Genomic DNA, 17774 nt, shown 5'->3' on the forward strand with positions numbered 1-17774 from the left:
CCTACACTGTTACAAGCATTAGTATCACAGGCTGCAGCAAACGAACTATGGACAAATCCCTGCAAAACATGCAAATCAAATGGAGCTTTATATAGCTGCCATCTTTATGAAATAACACAGTTGTACTATCTAAAGGTCTATAGTTTCATCCCAAGTTTACATGAGAAAAGAGGACAGGGCGGGAATCACAAGGTCTATAGTTTCAATGGGGATTCGAGGTAGCAAAAGGATACGTGCACCACCACCTTAAGGTCCTAATGGAAATGAATTTGGTGAACAAGAGTCCATATTTAGATAAATATGCAAAACAACTAGCAAGGCCTTTTACCAACAATTGCAAAGCCCTAGTAGTTACTAGAGGTCTTGCTTCGGATCATGGAAGATTAAACAATACCCAGCCTGCTATGTACATCAAGGAACACGCATTCTGGTCTCTGGAAGGCAACATATATAACTCAGTGGGAGATGTTCTGCTTTTCAGTGTTTTCCTTCGAAGCTCTCATGGCAGACACGAAACCGAGCATCTTGTTTAGTGCACTTATGTAGGCCCGAACACTCGAAACAACAACATCCATCGAAGCTCCACTTCCACTGAGGAAAATGATAAGGGGTGCTCATTCAACATGAAGAGGATCATTGATCGTAAGAAAGAAATCAATAGCATGCCTTCATAGTGCACCTAGAGATGAAAATGAGAACATGGAAAAAATAATTAAAACAAACAAAACCTGAAAGTCCGGCGCATAGTTTCTCCGGTTAACGCATGCATCGATGTATAGCTATCATCCCCACTTATGACTACTCTGGTGGTTGCAATTGCATCAATGCCTTCAGTTACGGCATTCATAGCATACTCCTTTAGAACTGCATGTACCTGCAGATGTAAAACACCGTTATGGTGTTATATAGATACATAACAAACAAGGCAGTGAGGTAGACTCTAATGGAGAAATCCGCAAGTCCACCATCCATGAAAGTAATCACCGTTATGATATTGTGTCTGACACTGCTGGTACTCAATAATTCGGCGGTTTGGGAGCTGGATTTAAAAATTATGGGATCAAATTATTGGCCCTTGATTTATGATATGCACCCTTGAACCCATGAAGTTCGCCCTTGTGTATTTGACTGTTCAACATCCCCCTTTGTAGTGACCACTTGTTCAAATTTAAAACAATTGAAATAATCATCAAAATTAATTCTTGCAACATCAGTCTTTTAGCTTCCATTTCAAAACATACTAAGGCCAAAGACTTGGGAATTATGCAAAATATATTGCAATGACAAAATAACATTGAATAAATAGCTCTACGAAGCTTTCTCAATCAATCTATCCAACAATGCCCGAGTTCCAAGTTGATAATTTCAATGTACATATGGACAGGTTGAGTCTTATTTTGTCAGCAGAAACAGATCACATGGAAAACATTATCTAAACCACTCCCTGCTTATCAGCTACCTACCAGCATCCTCTTTTCTCTCTATGTACATATCCAGCAACTTTTTTCCCTGCACATACTCGATCACTGTTGGAATGGCGAAGGACATCAGGGAGGAACCCTGAGCTGTACTTTCGATCAAGCCAATCCACAAATTTCAGGAAAGAATCATACTAGTTACGGGGTATTTTGTTGACACTGACCCCCCTTTTTGGGGGTTCACACGATCTTGGAGGGAATTGGACTCCTGCTAGACCAGTAGGATTAACTCCGGGTACTAGGGATGCTTGGACCACAACCCTAGCTATTGAAAGAAAGGACTGCAACACAGTGTGTGCAAAGCAATGGTACTAAATTGACTAGATACAACTACGATCTGTCAAATTAAATAAATGGATTCAGAATCGACAAAAAATAACTTAAAATAAAAATATAAGAAGTATGATAGCAGAATCTTAGAACTTTAAAAAACTGAAATTTGAAAAGAAAATAACATTTATATGCTAAAAGGACATGAAATCAAAATGTAAGATAAACACCAATATGAACTATAACAATAGCAATAATAAAGAACAATTATTGTACATTTATTTAAAAATAAACATTAGCCATATCATGAAAAAATATTTGCATAGTAATTATCATGGATTAAAATTATGGTCAAGCATAGATCATGATCTTTGGTTGGATCCTCATGGACCTAGGGTGGATACGCAAGAATGAAACCTACATCTATGTGGATCTGGCTTTGATCTATGCAAATATTTCCTAAATCTACACAAATCTAGGGCAAATAAGTATGGATCTTTTGATCAGATACATTTGAATCTAGCCTAGATCTATGCAAGTCTCGATCATATCCAAACAAATCTCGACCATACCTGAGTTGATCCAACAAAGAATAAGGTAGATCTTCCAACTTTGCATTATTCTGGGTCCATTTCAACCCAGAAGTAAAAGAAGGAAATGACTTGATTTAGAACTCAAGCTTTTATGAAAACAATTAAATCATGTTCCTAAGAAAGAACATAGAACAAAGCTTAAATCTTCAATAACTAACAACTAATTCTGAATTTAAGCTTCAGATTTATCTTTAAAGAAATACAATGAAGTTCAAGATTTAGAGGTTCGAAAGAGAAATTGTGGGAGATTGAGAAGTTTGAGAGAGATTGAGTGAAAGAAAGGAAAGAGCTAAATTTTTCAGGTGGAAGAAAAATGAGGGACAAAATCGAGTAAGCATATGCTTAGTGCCTGATAAGCTTGTGTTTACTGGTCAGCTATAACTCGATATCATAATTTGGAAAGCATACTGGGTGGTACAGGATAAAATGGATCAAGCCAAGCAAAATCACCTATTCTTCTTCTTGATATCCTATAAAACTGTTTAATAATGGATGGTTTTGTTGAATCTCGAATTTTGATGATGAAACCAATTGATAGTGTTTGTGATCTAATGAGCGTTTTGAGTAACGCAGGGCTAACGTCAGTCAAAAAAGACATTGATTAAAGCAGGAGGAATCGAACGTTGGACCGGAACAAACATGTCAGAAGATTGGACGTTGGGCCGAACGAACGGTCGACGTATCGACAGAAGGCTTCGGGCCGTGAATTCGCAGAAAAAAAACGCTGCTATAATCTTGTATGAACTCCTCTCAAACTCTAAGTGTTAGTGAAGTTTAAGAGAGGAGGTTGTGGGGGTTGTAAAGGTTCTCTCCTAAACTTATCAAAAGAAGAATCAAGTTGTAAGGGTAGTTGATCTTCGCCCATTGAAGGAAGATCGTTAGTGGATGCCGATGGCCTCGACAGAAGGGGAATCGGTAGAGTGGATATAGGTCACGACAACTGAACCGTTATAATTCGATTTGCATTTCTGTTTTGCTATTTACCTTAACTGTAAACTGCTTTACTTGCTATACATCCACTACACTCTTCCGTATGCTTTCAAGTTAACATCTTCCAAAACAGGTTTAATCGCAACGAGATTTTAAACTGACAGATATGAGGCAAGCTTACCATGGACTAAATATGATGATATTTAATCCATGGTAACTATTACTGTGTTAAGAACTTATATTTAAAGAAAGTTAAGCAACCAATTGTAGGTCCGAATCTTCTGTAATTTTGTGTAGATGAAATGAGGCAATTCAAAGACAACTAATAAAAAATTTTACCCAAAGATACCCCTCATGTATTTGAGAGTAGTTGTTTTTTGCTATATTGTCTCCCTTGTCTATTATGACATCTATTTTCTTTAAAGGTAAAAGTCTATTCCTTTTCTTCTTTAATATTATTTTCCATGTTTTATCAGTGGTGGGACATGAAAGTTGCAAAAATGGCAAACTACAAACTTAACAACTGTAACATATAGAATACACAAAGATATCAACATCCATATTCACAGCCATAGTCATAGCCTCATACGTTTCTTTTTTGTCGTTCTCCCATTTCAACATCTCCATCTTCTACATTTTTGCAACTAACACATCGCCTAAACTTGTTCAAAATTGGTCAACTATGATTAATTTGATAGGTTATAGTTGATAACGACCAAATTTTGGCTATAAGGCCAAGAATTTAGACAATAACAGATTGGAATTTGATGATATCAACAATCAAAGCAGTCGAGAGAAGATAATAGCAGAGTAGGTAGCAAAGGATATAAAGGGAGATTATGCTGTCATCATAAACAGGAGTCTATGACTATCATAGACTCCTGTTTATAATAGAAAAATATTCAATGATAGAAAATTCAAGAGTTCAGAATTCTCAATCCTCACCTGGACTATGCTGTCAATGGCTTTATATGCTGCATCAACAGGACCAGTACCAATTGAGCATGCAATTTTCTCCTCTCCGTCAGAAGATACCAATTTTACAGTTGCGGTAGATAGGCCAAGTGTTCCACATGTAGCCTTTCCAATGAAAAAGTTAGTAATTTACATTGGGCAAGTTAAAAAGTGTAAAATGTCAGTACAAGATCACCTGTAACTCGCTGAGAGACCAAATGACAGGAGGTTGAAATATTTCATCAGATATTAGTGCTTCTAGGTCTTCATCGGATATGCGCTGTCATCATAAACAGGAGTCTCTTAGCAATAAGCATGCTTGTGAAAATTATTTAAGGCACAATTTCAAGTCAATGGTGCTTTGGACTAGCTATGTCTCTCCTTCTGAAATAATGGAAGACAAGTTCCTAATCGACCATAACCTCATAATGCTACTTCGCAAAGGCCATACCGCACACTATTGCATTTACCATTGTATGTACTCCACAAATGAATTACTAGCCAGCTATAGATATTCATGTGCCTCAAATCATGTCAATGCATGGAGGTGGCTGTTGTATCATGCCAATGCATCAACAGAACAGCACACATCAAATTTGCTCCATGCACCTCCAGGCATACAACCTTGCAAGTGCTAGTATGAGCAATGGACAGCACAATACAGAGATATCACCCATGATTTTGACAGGCTTACAAAACAGACATTAAATTGCTGCTTAGACCTTTGAGCAACGCAAGCACAGATAGCCCATGTAAGTTGCACTAAAGGCAAGTCATGTAAGAAAGAAATGGTTTTATGGAAAATTGCAAAGAGAAACAACTTCTTTGACTTATTCATGAACTGAGTACTAAATTAGAAATATCATAACAACTTATAATCAAATAAGTCAAAAAGAAGAAACCTTAAATAAGATTAACGAAAAATGATATAACAAAATCCAAATTATTTCTTTTACAACGATCTTGAATTTATCAACTTGGAAAACAACCAAACAGACAATCAAATATGCATAATTAGTAGCATGCATGCCCCTGGTTGTGATCCACAAACTTCACTGTAGTAAAGTACTGTTTCAAAAGTGACTTCATTTTACCTCAATAATGTGCACCCACAGCAGTGAATGCTTTGTGGTAGTTTCTATGCAATTGGTACCAATATGATACAATACATTTTACAAGGTGAAGAAACTAGGGGAAAAAAGTGGATTTAATGATATGGATAAAAGAATGCTAAGTTTACTTCACCAATAAGCATCTACTCATCTTCTATTACAAGAAAGTACAGCAATATATAAAAGCTATGTTTCTTTTCGAATATGAAATAATTTATGCACAACAGAAAACAACCAAACAAATAAATTTCAACTGCCAGAATATTATTCAGTCTGTACTTCTCACCTTTTTCTTCTCAGCAACTTCTTTGAAGCGTTTGAAGACATCATCAAGTTCCTTTCCACTGATGTCATACCCAAACTAAAAACACAAGTTACAAATTCATCATGATGTATCTAAGACTGCCATGGGAGAAATTATAAAAGACAAAGACAATCAGATGTACCTCCAATAGTCTTGATCTCAAAGCATGACGTCCACTGTAAAGAGAGAATATTTAAGGTATTATTCTATCAGGAAAAGAAAATTCTTACACCATCACCAAAAACATTCTGTTAATAGAATATTGATATAGAACAAAGATATAGACTTCGAGCAGATTTTTCAATATCCAGTTAGATCATAAACGCTCAATAGCAGAATCAGCAAAAGAAATATGAGCACTACAACAGATGATATTTTTCACAAACCTATTAGAAGATGGCAATGTATCACAAAATATCTTAGATATATGGCACAAAAATATTAGTCCTCGTTTGAACACTAGAGATAGCCCATTCAATCTTCACCTTCTTGTGAAATTCATAATTATGCATCTAAACTCACTTCAAATGAATACAAAAATAAATAAAACAGATACTAGAAGCACAAATATTTGGAATTATGGTAAGATTGCTTCATTATGAACTGAATGATGAAGGGTTCATGCACTAAAACAACCTTACAAGGGGATCCTGCATTTGGCAGGATCTGGTGCAGTAGGTCTCCCTTCCAAAGAAGCAAGGGCATGTTTGTTATCTAGAAACTACCATCACGAAATATCTTCTACTCAAAGTAATGTTTTAAGCGCATAGTTTCACTTCTATAAAATCTAAGTTTGGCTCAAGACTACTACGACATTTTTGGATGTCTAAAATAAATTACACTTGAGAAAAAAGTAAATAATATGAAAAGAACTTGCTCTTGCTAGGAACATGCACTACATGTGTCTTGGTGCAATTGTTTCTCAGCATCCAAAAGACAGATGCCTATGAAATTTCATCAAAATAAACATATAAGATGAAGTTCTAAGTAAATATGATAATATCATTTTGTCTAGGCATTTGTAAGAGAGAGGGAGTTGTAGTACTATGTAAAGAAATTCATTAACCAGGTCATGTCAGAATCTTTTAACAACATTTATTTCCAAAAACAATAAAATGCCAACAAAATTTGCATCTAAACTTTCAAAAGGGAGATTGTTATCTATTATTTAGCATGTCTACAGTTAGAAACCCATATAAATTGTTCTATGTTCATACCGTACCATATCGAGCAAAACTAGAAACGCCGATACGGTACAAAATTATGAACCTTGGACAAGATTATAATGTGTTGGTTAGGACTAGAAAATCAAAAGGTGGCAGAGGAAGATCTCAGAAAACTTTATCAAAAGACACGATGACTTTATTTTTATAGCACAGTACACTGTTAATATAATATTCACAGATAAACTTTTGTTTGAATCTGGTAACTTATCCTGTAATCACAAATACCATGACAATAAGTTTTCTTAACATTTTAATATCTACCACATGTGCACCTGAATACTGCATGTGGGCCCTGTGGTATTTTGACTGCATGTATACTACAACCACTTCTTAGAACATTAACCATCAACAAACATACTTTAGGCCAAATTGTCAACGAGATGTCCTATGTGAAAGAAGACATGCTTGTATTTTGTAAACAAAGTTAAGAAATTAAGGACAAAATGACTAACACAACAATAATAATAACAACAACATCAACAAAGTCATAATAACCCAACTATTTAGGATCGGCTATATGGATCTTTCGCCATCTGCTCTGTAGCAGTAGTGATAAGAAAATTATTTAGGGTTAGCTATATCGATCTTTCTCCATCAGCTCTCTACAGTAGGGAAATTAAGGACAAGATGACTAACAACAACAAAACTTTGCAATGACATTCTAAAACTAAAAAGTTGATAGTCAATCATCCAAAACAATAAAAATAATAATTATCTAGATGCAAGAATAGTAATCTCACATACAAAGATTAGGGTAGTTCTCATTATAATAGAAGTGCTAAGTATCTATTTAGTAACATCCTGTATAAAAAAGAACAACAAAGTCATAAAGTCCCAACTAATTAGGATCAGTTATATGTATCTTTTGCTACCATCGAGATACCCTGTAAGAAAAAAAGAAGCAATAATCAAAAGTCATAATCCATACCTAAGCTTTCCAAGAACAATGCCAGACTCATTGGAACGAGATAATCCAATATCTTCTGGAGAAATGATCTCATATGTACCCTTGTGTTTAAGCATCCCATCCTGCAAAACACTAGGTGAGAATTTTTTATGTGTAAAGGAAAAAAAAAAAGAATAGCACAAACCAGGATAATTCAATTTGCCAAGAGTTATAACCACATAGAACTTCTCTATTCTTAAGAGCACCTTTCACTTATAATATAAATGACAAGCTTCTGAAAACATAACGGAAAGACAAAGTTCCAACACTTCAACATAAGGTGAAAAAACCATAAACAAGAATTAGTATGTACTGAAAAAACCATATAAAAAAATTAGTCAGTGCGTTGAAAAACAACTTTGAGGTCAAATCAAATAACTACCTTAGATAGGATTTGAAAGTTCACAAATAACCTAAGCCTCAATATAGTTTGCACGGTTGCTCAACACCTAGGCAGACACATTGGTTGTGGTTGTGGTTGTGGTTGTACTGGTTGAAACAAACCAGAACTCATCGGTTTGACTATCGACTGGTCAGCAGATCGAGCAATTTTGTTTAGTCCAATGATTTAAAATGCACTAGGCGCCAAGGTCCAAAAACGCCCGAGGCGCTAGGCCCTCACCCGAGCGAAGCGAGACGCTAAAATATAAAAATATATAATATAATTAATATAATTATTTAAATAAAAAATATACTATTAAATTAAGAAAATCGAGTACAAAATCACAATGTCATATTAATAAAAAGTCTCAAAAATCAAAACAATAAAATTTTACATCAAATCTATTGAGTTGCTCTGTACACTTGTCATTTATTATGAAACCTAACAATAACTTTAAATAAAAAAATTAATAGTATTAAAGTCAAAATAATATATTATTAATCTAATAAATAAAAATATTATTATTAGTATACAGTTAGCAATATATTGTTAATATACTATTAACAGTATAGTGAGAAAAGTGTGAGAAGACCGAGGCTACTAAAACAACGACAGTAGTAGCGAGAGCGGGAGCGACGAGCGATAGCGGGAGTGGGAGTTGTGAGCGGTGAGCAACGACAACAACGATGAGCGACGATTGTGGCAGCGGCGAGTAGCGACAGTGGCAGCAGCAGCAGAGAGCAGCGACAACGGAGAAGAAATCTCGACGGCAAATCGCGAGTGTTAAGGTTGGGGAAGTCGGGGAAATCGTGTGAGGGAGCCTATCGGTGATTTAGTTGGTCCGATTGAACCAACTAAAGCACCGGAGACCGAACAAGACGTAAAACATTGGTTCGGTCGCTTGGTTTAACCCGGGCGCTCGCCCAAAGCGCCCGACGCCTAGGCTCGGGCGAGCGCCTAGGCGGCGCCTCATTGAAGTGAGGCGCTTGGACATGAAGCGAGGCGCTCGGGCCTCGCCTCGCCTCGCCCGAGCGCCTAGGCGAGCGCCCGAGCGCCTATTGAAATCACTGGTTTAGTTCAATCCGTAAATAAGTTTATTGTTCATTGAGCTCACCATACTAGGCTTACAAGAAGTAAGCCTACAACCAATGCCGGTGTTGGGTCCTTTTTTTATTTTTTAAATGCCTAACAACAATTAAGTCATTTTTCTCCTTTTTTGCTCTTCCTCTCTCCTATATCACCTCCTCCACTTTCTTCTTTTCCATCTTCTTCCTATATTGCCACCCCTCGTCCGTGTTGCTAGTTCCACATTGCATCCTCCCTTATCTGTAGCTCTCTCTCTCTCTCTCTCTCTCTCTCTCTCTCTCTCTCTCTCTCTCTCTCTCTCTGTGTAGTGATTCACGTGGGACCAATAGATATCATCTTATCTAGATACTAAGTACATTGTACCATATTGTGTACCATGACGGTCCAACCGTCATCAGTATTGGTAAGAGACATAATCCTTGGAATAAACAATAAAAATTATCCCATTTATTACTCATTCAGTTGTTCACTTTTTATCCCCTTCTCCTGGTAAAAAGACAACGCAAGCTGCCTTGCAATCTAGGCTTATTTTCTTCTTCATTTTCTTTGAATATGTTTGACTAACAAATAATTTTATTTATAAATTAAATATGAAGCCTATTCAGTGTTTTAATGTCTAAAACCAAGAAGATGGGTAATGACACCCTAAAAATGTCTACCACCCTTTTTTTGTTTTACCTCTAGAACTTATCACTTCTAAATAAAATGTATATGCTTTACAAGTGCAGTCAGGCCCCTAGCTTGACCAGCCATGACCCTTTGGCTAGCTCTAAGATGGCTAATGTTGAGTCGCAATATGATCAACATGATTATCTGACAATTGAGAATGACTATATCATAATCCTTTTCAATCACTAAAATATTGCTTCCTAGCAATACCACCATCTCAGTCTCATCTTAAAGTAAATCATCTTAATCATCAATCGAAAGCTTGAGATTTTGTGGTCCACTAGGATCTTTGTTTCTGCAAAATTTGATGGAGGGCTCCCTTGAGGCCAAATGAAATTATCTCCCAACAATTTTAAAGGTTTGGACAGGAGACACTATAAGTCAAAGAGCTCTCCTCGATTAATCGTGACCACTATCTTCAAATAATTTTTTTCTCTAGTTGTGTTTATATTATCTAATACTTCACACATTTAATAATTAGAGAAACATCAAGACTACAGTGGGGTCTATCAATATGTTCAAATCTACATGTGCATTGATTTTATCCTTTTGTATGACTTATATCTAAAAGTTATCTATTACATAAACAATTTATAATCTTTTTATGAATTTATCTCTGTCTCTTATATAATTTTAATGTTTAACACCTTAATTACATTTGCGATTTCAAAAGGTACTCTAAGAATATAAGTTAAAAGAATTTTCAGCAGCCACTATTTTATTTATAAATTTCAGATATTTTCCTGTTATTTGCATTTTTCACATTTCATTGTTATATTATTTTCTTGATCAATTTAGATCCAGATGGGAGAAGGCCTGGATGTTCTTTCATCTGCTTTATGACATTGCATACACATGATTAGGACAAAAAAGATTTAGATACATCAAACAAATAAAGTATGACACTAGACCTAAATGTTGATGCAGTCACAGTAGAACTAAGCCATTATATAGAGCATTAAGCAACACAATAATTTAAAACAGAAGTAACATCTATATCTTAATGACCATGAATTATCGTGAACCTGGTGGATGCCACTTTCATGAGCAAAAGCATTAGCACCAACAATAGCTTTATGTGGCTGTACATGCAGTCCGGTATGCTCTGCCACCTGCAACATCAAAACTAAATGTTGAGAAAATTGCACAAGCAACTCATTCTCTAGAAAATATAAAAACTTCAGAAACAAAACAGCTACAATTACCATCTTGCTTGCCATGAAAATATGTTTTGTATTAATTCCAGTATATAACCCTCCCAAGAGTTCCTGACGGCACTTCATGGCTACAACAACCTACAATGTTGCAAAATAAAGGATGATGAAAGATTTATAAGAGGTAAAAAGACGTAAAAGAAAGCAAATTAGTAATTGTAACTTTAGAACTGCAGAGAATTTGCTTCCTGACAAAAAAATCATCTTAATTAAGTTGTACATCTTCCATAATCATCATAATTTACATTTGCCAGTTTAAAATATCCTGGCACAGTGGCAAAATTCAACCATGAAATGGACTTTGGCAGAATGGAGTCAGAATGTAAAGCGGACCTAATTTCTAGTGCACCACGATAGAGCAAGAACTGTGAACAAGCAAAGATGAGCTACATTGGAATTTCAAAGGAACCAATTTAATTCGATCAACTTTTAGCATAAAGACACTTGCCATGAAAATATTAGCATCACCATATTATGTTGCATGTGACCAAAAAACTGATTATCTGTTTAAAAATGAAGTATTAAATTAACAATGCAAATTCTTTCATTCACTGTACTAAAGATAAATGAGTTCTGGAAGAACAATTGGCTCCAAATTATAATTCATTTTGAAGATCTCATGGAAAATGGCATGCGGTCAAAACATGATTGAATTCTCTCCAATGAAATGAAATATGTTTTAGAGTTAATAAGCTAGTTGTTTATTCTAAGATAGTTGCTTTGGATTAGTAATCTATTCAACTCCAGATATATAGTTCGTTTTAGTTTTTTGAACCGCTTCACAATAATTTATCTTAATTAGGTTCACAGATTTTGTATATGCATCTATAGTGTGTATATATGCATCCCATATGCATATGCTTAAAGTCGCTGCTTCATGTATTGTCTAAATGCTTCATCTTTGTAACAAAGAAAACAACCAGTGTCTGTCTTCACCAACTATGCATGAGACTGTCAGTCTTATATTGTTGGCACTTCAAAAATGATTCATCTTCAAAACAGACAGGGAATACCTAAATTTTCTTTTGTATCTTTTGGTAAACAAGAAAAAAAATCAAATATTCAGTTGAGCAATAGCATAGCTTCATTTCTGACAGAATCAATAAAGTTTGAGTAGACAAATCAAATATAACATTCTTCCAATGGTTATTGAGGTTCAAAGTCATACTGATGTCCTCCTTCATTCAGAAAAAGGTGTTTAACAAAAGACACTAATCCTATCAAAATAATAATTTTTGGCAAATGATAGATCCAAAGAAATAATAAGAATTTGTGACAAAGCCAAACAGAAAATGTCTTCAATATTTTCATTATACAACATATCTGTAGTCTAAAAGCATCATCAGCTTACAGTACTATTTTTAGAACATAAACTAATGGCCCTTGGGTAATGAAATTAAATACCTCCTCCAAAGAAGCATTTCCAGCTCTTTCGCCAATTCCATTGACAGTGACCTCTAGTTGTCTTGCCCCTGCATAAGCGCCCTGAGATTAGATTGCCCAATAAGTGAGTGCAAAGACGCTGGTAAAAATTATACATGACAACAGTATGCTAGGAAGCAAGATACATACTGCTAATGTGTTTGCAGTTGCTAGTCCAAGATCATTCTGGCAGTGAGTTGATATGATGGCATTTTCAATGCCAGGGGTGTTTGCCTTTATGTCGGCAATTAACTTTCCGAATTCGGATGGAAGAGTATACCCAACAGTGTCTGGGATGTTCAGCGTCGTTGCCCCAGCTTTAATTACTTCCTCCAGAACATGATATATAAATTCTCTATCAGACCTGAAAGATCATAACCACTACAATCAGAATGTAAACTTCTTAAATAGACAAATTCGAGTACTAAGAGAGCACAAGACCTTCCAGCATCCTCAGGGCTAAACTCGATGTCCTGACATCCAAGACTCCTGGCATAAGCCACCATCTCACGCGCAATGTTCACCACCTCCTCCCTCGTCTTCCTCAGCTTATGCTGCAAATGGATCTCGCTCGTGGCTATAAACGTGTGCACTCTCGGCTTCTTCGCATGGCGAACCGCCTCCCATGCCGCATCAATGTCCTTCTTATTGCACCTCGCGAGCCCACAAATCACCGGCACATGGCCGTCCTCGCCCACGGGTTGGTTCCCGACCTCGATAGCTATTGAGCGGACGGCGTCGAGGTCATCCGGGCTGGAAGCCGGGAAACCGGCCTCGATGATGTCGACACCGAGGCGGGAGAGGTGACGGGCGACGACGAGCTTCTCGTTGCTGGTCATGGTGGCGCCGGGGGATTGCTCGCCGTCACGGAGGGTGGTATCGAAGATGCGGACATAGTTGGGGTCGGGGATGTGATTGGGGATGTACTCGGGCAGCGAGGGGAGGGAGCATTTCAGTGCACCTCCGGAGCGGCTCCATGGTTTAGGAAGGGGCGAGGGGCTGGGAATCGAAAAGAAGCGCGAGGAGGGAGGGGAGAGCCATGTGTTAGCGAGAACAGCGGAGCGGGGAATGTTAACGTGGTGGCGATGGACGCAGCTGGGGAAGGAGAAGGACTTACTAGGGTTTGAGAAGACGAGGGAGAACGCCATGAGCGGCGGCGGGCGTCGAGCGTCGGGACAAAATAGGTGGAAAGGGGGGCTGAAACGAGCAATAAGGATAGGGTTCAATGGGTTTATCGCGTTACTTTTGGCACGTACGTTTGGAAGGCGACGGGACGTAATTCGATGAATGCAAATTCGATGAAAGCAAATTCGACGCATGTGCAGTACCGATAACTCCCAAAGAAACCGTCCATCTCATTTCCCCGGACCATCTTAACCGTCCATCTCATTCGAATAAAATATTTGATATTGACCGAATCCGACGGATGGTTGAGATGCGAGCAAGGGATGGAATGGACGGTTCAGCGAAATTCTTTATTACTAAAACTTAATATAGAACTTACATATTTTATTATTAATATCAACTGAAATTCTTTAACATATTGAGATTCATAATATTGAATGTAATGAACATAAAAAAATAAAATTTATTAGGTGCTTAATATGACTTTCGAATTATGAAAAATCATTCACAGACATCTCACTTTAGAAATTTTCTAGTTGTTATTATCAGAAAGTTTTTAAAATAGTTATTAGTCCAGTTAAGAGGATCTAAAATTAATTTTGGTTGTTTGATGATATAACATCTTTATTTTCACTTTTGATAATCACTTAGGAATAATTTGTAATTACCAACTATAATTAGAAACGATTGTATATATTAGTTTCACCAGTCTTTGAGGTGTCATCATCATGATATTTTAATGATGTTCTTGACATTTTGTGCATGCATCAAATCTCATCACTATATTACCTCATCATAACATTGATATTTTGATATGATGTATTAGTGTTGGGAAGACCACCCAATACAATCAGTAACAGTACATCATCTTATGATGAGGTAATGTTGAGATTCATAATATTGAATGTAATGAACATAAAAAAATAAAATTATGAATGTAATGAACATAAAAAATTCACTAAAGATCAACCACATTTTATGCACAAACTTTACGCAGCAAATACTAACACACTTGATAAAACATTAGTCCACTGTTCCAGTGTCTCAAGATTCTCTGGGTCATATTGACACAACAATTTATACGGTCAAACACCATCACCACAGGTACTATAATATATATATATATGATTACATATTGACACAACAATTTATAAGGTCGAACACCATCACCACAAGTACTATACATTATACAAATATTATTTATATATACATATATATAATATTTGTATAATGTATAAACTATAACATGATGAAGGAAGCTTGAAATGAAACAAAAATTTTATGAAGTCAAAAACTGTCCAGCATAAACTCCTTTCTCATAGTGATAATTTGTCTGATTTCTTCGTCTACAGTTTCTCGAACTATCTTTTGCTTGATAAGAACCTGTTTGATAGCTTGGTTTTGTAAATGTCAGTCCCTGGTGACCTCCTGAATCTCTTTTCCTTCTGTTTCTTTCAACCCACTTAGAATTTCTGTTCTCCCAGGTTCCATATGAAATATTCCTACCATTATCCACACAATTATTGTCTCCATTACTCCATGGATCATTCTGAGCAGCCGCTTCATCCCAATGCCCACCACTTTTATTCCATGTGTTGCTAACTCCATCTTTTCTATCCTGATTTCTAGGTTCAGGTTCCACTTCATCATCCCATCCGGTGGGCTGAATATCTTGTACACGACACATATCCCAATATTCACTTAAACCAGGAGCCGAGTTGAGGCCACTACCTGCCACACCGTGCACATCTGTTGGCACCGATGGCTGTTTCTCCAAATCTGCAACTAGTTCTGGATCAATCGGAGAATCATGGTCAACCTGGACGATGTACATATCTGGATCAGGCAAAGGGATGTCGCAAGGGAGATCATGGTACTGCGCAAAGAACCTGGCCTTGGCATTTTGAAAAGCCTCTAGTGCTGCCGAATCATCCCACTCAAGAACATTCTTGTACATGCCCGTATATCTCTGGTTTTCACACAGAGTCTTCAATTTTATTCCGCATACATCAGTATAGAATTTCTTCACCCATGAAGGAACTAAAATACGACCAGGTCCTGCAATTTACAACACAAAATTATTAGAACCAATACCGAAAGCCGAAAAGCTGCAATTTACACATGTACATGGCCTAAAAATTAAAAACCTAGGCTGGTGATCACAATTAACTTAAGGTTGTCTAAACATAATCATTAGCATACAACAGCACTAGGTGACGTGATTAGTGTCAACACACTATATACATCACAAGCAGTTCGTTAATCATTCCCTTCTTAAAAATGTTCTCATCACAAGCGTGAACTGAAAATAATTGGATACGATGTACCACCTTTTATCACACAACCATCGGTAATTATTCCAAGTTCATATAATGCAAAACCTATGTAGTCTTAAGATTATCTGTGGCAAGCCGGACAATTGTTATTTCTTTCATAAAAAGACTAAACAACGCCATAATCAAGAAATCCCTAACGTTCCGAAACCAAACAGAGTGGATCGACCTGAACACAAGATTTTCCCGTCTACGAGAATTCACATAGAGAAGAAAAGACAGAATAAAAAAAGGAAAGCTCCTTCGTATTACTGATCTTTTGTTTACAAATGAGAAAAAAGATCCACCATTCAATCTCCTACTAAGTTGAATCGCTACAGAAGAAACTATTTCACGGTTGCATCCCGACCTCGTACATCAAAACAAGCATTTAGTAAGCGAATGAAATCAATCCAAAAAATTATTACATCCGCCATCATCCCCTAACACGTTAGAAGGGAAAAGAAAACATACCAGGGGGGTGCGGCGGCTTCCTGGAGTTGCGCCCGCGAGCTTCTCCATCTCGGTAACGCGAGTCGGCCCCAAGCGATCCCCACCGATCACCCATCTCCAAGGGTACAGAGGGTTCTGACCGACGGCAAAGAACTCCCACAACCAAAAGAGGAGAACAACAGGAGACGGAGGAAGGGATCGAAATATATAGAGGGGGCGGTTTGATGATTGATACGGTAACGCGAATCATGTGCTCGTGGACAAAGGAGCCGGAGACGATAAAGGAAGTAGAGGCGGTTTCGCTTTTATACATGGACGACACCTGTTACTTGGGGGGTTTCCTATTCTGAAACAAACAAATAAGCATTGGTTAACCGGATGGGGGTTTCGGGATTGGATTCGGCTTCGCAGGCATCGCTCCACCGAACCGGACGGGCGTTCGGAGAAGATGACGTCGGTGTTGGATTCCTACTTTGTCCCGTCGGGGGCGCCTCTCTCTCTCTCTCTCTCTCATCCTGTAGTTTTCTTCGAGTCGGTCCGTGTGCGCACTCGGGATTGTTAGTTTACTTTGTGGGGAACGGTGCTCACCTATGGAGGCTAACACAGGATCCACGCTTTTCACGCGCTTCCGTTACGTAACATGTGTGGGACCCACAGCCGATGCACGTTTTGTTGTCTTCGGCTTCTTAGTTTAATTCAGGCAAACGGTGCTCGCGTACGTGACTGAATACAGGATCCACGCTTTTGAAGCACTTCCGCCATTTAGCAATGTGTGGGACCCACCACCGATTCGCCACACGAGTCTCGCAGTAATCCCCGTCAGACTTTAAATGAACTAATCTCGAGATGTTGAAGACTGAATAAGTATGAACATGGAAGGAAAATTCTATCTTATATGAAAATTTTATCCTACAGGAAAATATTTATTTTTGGTATTAAAACATTTTAAAAGACCTTTGTTTACTTTATAAAAACTTAATTACTATATTATAAACTTAACATTTTTACTTCTTCGTAAAACTTTGTTGTGGTTATTGTAAAATCATTTCTTTTTTGCTTGACAACAATGATTCATTCGTAGCAAAGGTCAACGTAGTGAGAAAATATAATCATGCATGATTTGAAATAAATTATTGCTAGTCAAACAATTGATCACATAATAGGCAAATTCAACTCCATGTAACATAAAATATAAACGATTTATTATAATAGATTACCCAAGGTTTTGTAAACAATTTTAATTTCACCGTATGTTTGACAATGGTAAGTCCTACTTATATATTAAGTTAGCATCGAAT

At 37.1% G+C, this 17774-nt stretch overlaps 2 protein-coding genes across 2 annotated transcripts; both read right to left on the reverse strand.

Moving 5' to 3' along the window:
* Positions 1-69: 69 nt before the first annotated feature.
* On the reverse strand, positions 70-13803 carry LOC103993423 (2-isopropylmalate synthase A). The gene is made up of 12 exons (XM_009413491.3): positions 13028-13803; positions 12737-12950; positions 12569-12649; positions 11156-11245; positions 10976-11062; positions 7796-7896; positions 5784-5817; positions 5624-5698; positions 4422-4505; positions 4217-4351; positions 729-874; positions 70-591 (listed from the first exon to the last, which is right to left on the reverse strand). The coding sequence occupies exons 1-12, from the start codon at positions 13732-13734 to the stop codon at positions 456-458; spliced, it is 1890 nt and encodes a 629-aa protein (XP_009411766.2). The 5' UTR covers positions 13735-13803; the 3' UTR covers positions 70-455.
* A 1013-nt stretch (positions 13804-14816) lies between these two features.
* On the reverse strand, positions 14817-16843 carry LOC135618427 (uncharacterized). Its single transcript, XM_065119300.1, has 2 exons — positions 16498-16843; positions 14817-15769 (listed from the first exon to the last, which is right to left on the reverse strand). Exons 1-2 carry the CDS (start codon positions 16787-16789, stop codon positions 14991-14993), a joined length of 1071 nt encoding a protein of 356 aa, XP_064975372.1. The 5' UTR covers positions 16790-16843; the 3' UTR covers positions 14817-14990.
* Between the last annotated feature and the right edge of the window lie 931 nt (positions 16844-17774).

This window comes from Musa acuminata, chromosome BXJ2-8 (genome assembly GCF_036884655.1).
Source record: "Musa acuminata AAA Group cultivar baxijiao chromosome BXJ2-8, Cavendish_Baxijiao_AAA, whole genome shotgun sequence".
NCBI lineage: Eukaryota > Viridiplantae > Streptophyta > Magnoliopsida > Zingiberales > Musaceae > Musa > Musa acuminata.